Here is a 6,686-nt window from a genome sequence, read left to right as displayed (position 1 = left end):
TTGTAGTAAGGTCAGGCAGAATGTAATAAATAACAATAATCAATTGTAGGTTTGACATAATGTTTATGTAATTTGAGTAGGGTCTAGTGTGGCGCGAAGAATCAAGAACATTTTGAAAAATAGATTAGATTTGGTGTATTCTGAGGTGTATTCTGGGTGAGTAAATGTGATATATTGAACATTACATATTTTGTTCTGTATTAGAACTTAGTTTTAAACTTCAATCAATGTACGAATACGAATACCCGCTAGTCCGTTTTAAAGACACTAATGTATGATTAAATGACGTCACATTTCCCGACGAACTAGTGGCAATATAAACATAGCAATTACACACAGAGCCCTTTTTCTGTGTAAAAGGGGCCCTATCGAATGCGACAGCAAATGGGGCCTCGATTGCGTAACGAATGAGGACCCGGAGAATGCTCTTATGACTTAGAATCTCTCGGCCGTCCTTCGGAAATTTTGATCTCGTCGTACTCAACCCAAAATGTGAGCATTTGTCCGGTTATGTTTATCAGTAGAAATCCACTTTGAAGAGGAATTGCAGCTCTCACCAAGAAAATAACTGTATTTATTTTTCTGTAATATCACATTCAAAATAACCATAGATTCACCTAATTATTAAAAAATCCAAACGCTGACCTATTTGCAATATCCTCGGTTAATTTCCTTGGAGGCAGAATTAAATACGCATGATAGTGGTAATTTGAAAGTTACAACGTCTATATCTCCTCGCTGACCAACTGATTTGTCTCAAACTTTACATATAATAACATGTGAACGATGTAACTGCACAGTCACGATAAATCGCAGATTCTACTGCCTGAGTACGTTTGGTTTTCATTATGATTTTAAAATAAACATCTTTTGTTTACGTTTGGTTGTAAACGTAATAACATGCCATATTAACTGAATTAAATTTAATTAAATTCACCTAAAGGCTTTTTCTATTTCCGAGAACAATTTAACCAAATTAAAATTGCCGGCGTTAACATTAAAAAAATAAACTAGGTAACGATGAAGGCAAGCAGCAGTCGATAATTAAACTGTGTAAAAACTTTTAACTGGATGAAACAGAGCGAAACCGTAAATGTCTGAAAAACAGAAGAGAGAAAAACAAATCATGGAATGGCGAATCATGGAAACAAAATGTTGTTTGAATCTTGCCGCGCCACATTGGTGCCGATTTCCTGTGGTTGGGCTTGAGTGGGGGATAGTCTTATCGGTCGAACACTTTAAATCAGGAAGTCTATCATCACCAATTAAACTTTAAGGGCAAGGTAAAGTGACAAAAATCGTCACAGCACCTGAAATGGGGGTCTTCAAAAAAGATATTCACAACAGCTTTATTGCCTGTATTTTGCAATCTAAATGTGCTTGAGATGATACCGAACAATAAAAAAGTGAATGAGAATGAAAAATCATGACTCTAGAATTTGTAACTTTCGAAAATGTGATATAGCAAATATACCATTCAGCACTGCGCAACTACAGAGTAAACAACTCAACATGGGAAATCACAAAGTCTCACAAAGATGCCTGAATATATACACTACAACCAACAAGACTTCAAATTTTGAAAACTGTCTTTGTTTTAGCACACCAAGTTCATATAATCAAACGATTTTTTGCAAGGGACTACTTTTAGGCTTTTTGTATGGAGTACCATACATCATCTGGATTAAATATTTAGGGCCTATATTGAAAGTAGTAAATGTGGTATCAAAACTTCATCGAAACAGCTTTTGTGTTAAGCTATTGTTGCATTGAATACACATTATTAACATTTTTATAACTTCTTAATAATTCATCCTTCGAAATTTCCTGTCTGAAAGCATACAGATATCTGATAATTGAACATAGGGCATATTTTCTAAGTTTTACGGTAAAATATTATATTAATTATGTAATATTAAAAGAAGTGACAGTTCTTGTAGATGAGGTCAATGGTTTATAATATGATATACCACCTGATTTATCGATAATAATTTGTCATAGTATAAGTCAAAAAGTATATACTGCATCTTTATATACCTTTTGATAATCACCGGAAGTGCTGATTACGACAATAAGTTCATGAATGATTTATTTTTTTAATGTTATCAAATCACGTAAATGACACTTCATTTGTATTCTGATTTGAATTCATCTTAGTTTTTGAAATTAAATATTTAGAAACTTGCTCATTGGTGTAAACGTGAGGTCTAGAACGTTTGAAATTTTGGGAGGAAGCTTCCTTGGAGAAAGAAGTGTTTACGTTTATAAAACGGTGGAGTGTTTTATTAAACGGAAACCGACATAATTGTGTGTAAGGTGATGTAAATGAAACCTTTACATATCGATATAATGTTCTAGTAAACGTTGTCAGTTTAACGATTATTATGAATGGCCATTTTCAAGGTAGAAGAAAATGGCGAACCCCAACCACGCGCTAGCAAGGACGCGGAAATCTCACACGACATGTTAACATGAAATCAAATCATGTACTGCATAGATCAGACTATCTATTGAGAGATAATAGCTGTCCTAAACTTTTATTGTTTTATCTGTAGGTGCAACAGCGATTGTACAAGAAAGTGATGAAATTGAAATTTTCGTTTACATGCTAACACGTGATTGTACGATTTAAAGAGTTATTGACAGTAAAATAGTGTATTATGAGTAATATAGTTTAATTTGGACTTTCGTATCCACTGGCCACTATTCTGTATTGGAAACTAATATGTCCAGTCTTGCTGGTGTCGAGACTAGTTTGCATCAATATGGTGTCACGCTAACTTGCCCTTAATATTGGTCCATTTCAATGAATATTGATGTTGTTATCTTACCGTGAAATATGGGCTCTTGATATCCAATATTTAAAACTCCATGAACATTTTCAAATTAGCTCCCAACATCGAGTTCCCTGTGGTCTAGGGCACCATTTGTATTTAGAAGGCTTGGTGAAGAAATTATACAGCAAAACACATCCCACAAGTCAATGCGGAAGTAATTAAAATAGATGATCCACGAGCGATTAAAGTAATCTTGTTGACTGGATTAAGCAGGCGCCAAAGACTGCCATTCAATTTGGGCTGTTCACGTATGTCACCGATCGCAAATATCTTAAAAACGAAAACAAGCGTACCATTTTGAAGCAAAGAGTGTTATTATGTCATTAAAGATGCATTATGTAAGAGCTTGGCTTCATTGGTTATTATTTAGACATGTATTCACTTGACAAGCCTATAAACAACTCTCGAGGCCATCGGATGGCCTTGAATTAAATGGATTGAAACACGATCGCCATTTATTAATTTGATTTAAAAATGGATAATAGTGACTTAGTCCCGATTGTCAAGTACCGTTGCTACGATAATAAACACCGATAGCTTCTCTCAGAATGAAGTACGAATGAAATTTTCAACGACCAGCCCTTTATCTAAATCTTACATAATGCATCTTGACGGGGTATGTTCTATCTCAGTGGTTCTCAACCTTGTGTTGCCAACGGCACACCCAGCCCCCCCCCCCCCCCCCCCAGCGCAAAAAGCTCCCCCCCCCCCCTCCTGTGGAAAAATTGTCGACCATAAATACAATTCCGTCAATTTTACCGCCCCCCCTCGTTGCTCTGAACTAGTTACGGCCCTGGACACACCTTGGAACACATGAAAAAATGGCGGCACACCTGGCTAAGTATATATATGAAAAACTGGTTGAGAATCACTGTTCTATCTCGTAAAAAAAACCCCACCCCCCTCCCCCCAAAAAAAACAAAACAGCAAAATTATTATTTAACGAAAACGTGCATTTTAAATGATGTCAGAATTAATCATTCTGAATAATTTTTGGGCAAGAGGGAATCTTTGATAAGAGTATTTTTGATTGTATATGGACTTCATTCATGTATATTGAGAACATTAACAACGCTTATGATTTAATAACGAACGACTTGGTGATAATATTGATGTCTAATAATGTTTTAAAGTACACTTGTTGAACAGTTTATACATGTTGTCGTGTCTAATATCGTTTGATATAGTAGAACATTATAAATTGAACAAGATATTTAATAAGCTATTAGCACTATTAACATTAAGGTTTAGTGATATGGTGCCCCGGTGTGGTTAAAACATCACAGTAATTCAACTCTTTAACTCAGTTGCGTATTTTTTCTGATTCAATGGTATCAAAAGATTATCCTGCTTCGTACACGACATCCATTGTTAGAAGTGTTATGCTACATTCCAGTAGATAAATAATATTTTATTGTTATCAGTGGTATCATATGTTCAGTAGGTAAACAGTATTTTTTGTGAGAAGTGGTATCATATGTCCAAAATTTGGAATAGAAAGTCTTCAAAGGACATCCAAATTCTAACCATAGCTTCTACTCCTTTATTTTACTTCCAGGCGGAGCTGGAAATGTTTTAGTCACAATGAGAACATGCATCTAACCGTACCCCCACCCTGCATTGTTGATATTTCTTTTGTTCTGTCTGTCTTTCATTGTGAAGTTCGTTACAAGAGTAAAACAATTACTCGACAAATGTCTGTTATTTCCCAAACTTATTGTCATACTCACACTCTAATACCGGTTAACCATCTTTATTACAAAACCATTGCATGTTGGCATTCTAAGAAGCGTGAAAGATATTCCAGGCGGCGCTTTCAGCACACACGTGGAAATCTAAGAAATATTTGACGGCAGCGCGTGGCGAATGAGTGGCGCGCGCTTCATAGAGTACTATATCGTGTACGTCAAGTCTCGCGCTGTTATTTTACAGTAGCGGGTATTCAATACGAATAATACTACTGTTTATTCCGGTATTGGCGTCTCTTAAAGGTGTGTAAAATACCCAAGAATTCAAGTCGAGATAGTTCTACTTGATATTTATAATTTTTTAAAACGTCGAAATAAAGATTCTGAAAAGGTCATAAAAGGATAGCAACATTTTATTAAAGGGAAGAGAAACTATTTCAATAACAATGTGCAGAGATTATAAATCATATTGGAAATGTGTATTATTCGTCCTGTGGATTCTTGGAAGTTTATCGGGAACCGGGAAAGCAACAGGTAAGACCCTCTCTAATCTTTTAATTACAGGTGTGTAATAATTTATATCCAAATACACAAAATACTTCAACGATTTAACATGATTTGACTTAGTTAGATTTATTTCCTTGATAAGGGTTATAATACCTCTTTAATGGTGTGTTTTCTTCGAACTACTAATTGACAATTCATTGTATTATATTGCATTGTTTATTACTAGGGACCAGTTCCGCAAAGCTTATGTAAAGATACATACAATTAAGTTAAAAAGTGTATAATAGTAAAGTTGGTTTCCTTAGCGTGTATTTTTGATTATATCACCCTTTGAAATTGTTATTAAACCATTGGAATTGTTATTAACCATGTGCTATTAACCGTATAAAATTGTTATTAACCATTTGAAATTGTTAATAACCATTGTTATTTACCGTGTGAATTGTTAACTTATGAAATTGTTATTAACCATTTTAAATCATTAATCAGGTCAAATTCTTATTAAGCACGTGAAGTTGTTATTAACCATGTGAAATTGTTATTAACCATGTGAAATTGTTATGAACCATATGGGATTGTTATTAACCATTTAAATTGCTGTCAACTGTTTGAAATTCTTTTTAAATGAAATGTGGTTAAACGTCCTACTGTTCTTTTCCGACTGGGCTAATGATGGAAATTTTTGTTAACTGTATGAAATTGTTATTAACCATTTTAAATTATTAATCATGTCAAATTTTTATTAACCACGCGAAGTTGTTATTAACCATGTGAAATCGTTATGGACCATATGGAATTGTTATTAACCATTTAAATTGCTGTTAAATGAAATGAAATGTGGTTTAACGCCCTATTGTTCTGCTCCGACCGACATACGCCATACAGTGTGCTTAGAGAAAAATTTTGACAGGGATCTTTTACGTGCATGTCAATGTATACACGGGACCTCGATTTTTCGTCCCACCCGAACAACTGGACAGCTGTCCTTGTCCTGCACCACTGACAAGGGGAAATCACGTAGGAAAATCCCGATGAACTTTCTAGGTCAATGCAGGGATCGAATACTCGACCTCCAGGCTAGCGAGCAAGCGTCTTACCCACTTATACACCGTGGCACCCGCTATTCTCATTAACCATGTTAAATTGTTATACATTTTGTATTGTAGTATAAAAATTGTTATTATGATATTATGTATAAAGACAACATATTCTTATAACAGTATAAAATTTGTTTAAGAAGCAGTGAAATAAAAAGTGGTCCAGATTTTTATCCCCCCCCCCCCGAATACATGTAGGGTTTTACAATAATACAAAATACAACAAAGTTACGCGACATCAGATTTCTATATCCTGCATACCATGACTGCAGACTACGCCACATGGATTACAAATCGTAGATAGATCTTTTGTGTTGATGTACGAAGGTAACCTTTAATATTTGGATTTAAATATAGAATTTAATAAATAGCTATCGTATGATTTAGATAGATTACGAACGAAATTGCAATTTATAATCCATGGTGAACTGATTACAGTTTCTCTTTAATTAGAACAAAGATTGCAAACATTTTTAATATCATCGGTACAGAGGATTACATTTTATGTTATTAATAAAAAAAGGAAGAAGAAAAAAAAAGACCTCGATATTTTATTT

General features: G+C 34.4%; 1 protein-coding gene across 1 annotated transcript in view; it reads left to right on the top strand.

The window, feature by feature from the left end:
* Nucleotides 1-4,803: 4,803 nt before the first annotated feature.
* Nucleotides 4,804-6,686, top strand: part of LOC126820771 (G-protein coupled receptor GRL101) — a 186,063-nt gene continuing 184,180 nt past the window's right edge. Inside the window, exon 1 of the mRNA XM_050548891.2 lies at nucleotides 4,804-5,059. Within this exon, the coding sequence (XP_050404848.2) occupies nucleotides 4,972-5,059 (88 nt within the window). The 5' untranslated portion in view covers nucleotides 4,804-4,971. The remainder of the gene's footprint in view (nucleotides 5,060-6,686) is intronic.

The sequence above is a fragment of the Patella vulgata genome, chromosome 1 (genome assembly GCF_932274485.2).
Source record: "Patella vulgata chromosome 1, xgPatVulg1.2, whole genome shotgun sequence".
Taxonomy (NCBI): domain Eukaryota; kingdom Metazoa; phylum Mollusca; class Gastropoda; family Patellidae; genus Patella; species Patella vulgata.
Note: the sequence above shows the minus strand (reverse complement) of the source record. Positions and strands in the feature narration are given on the sequence as shown.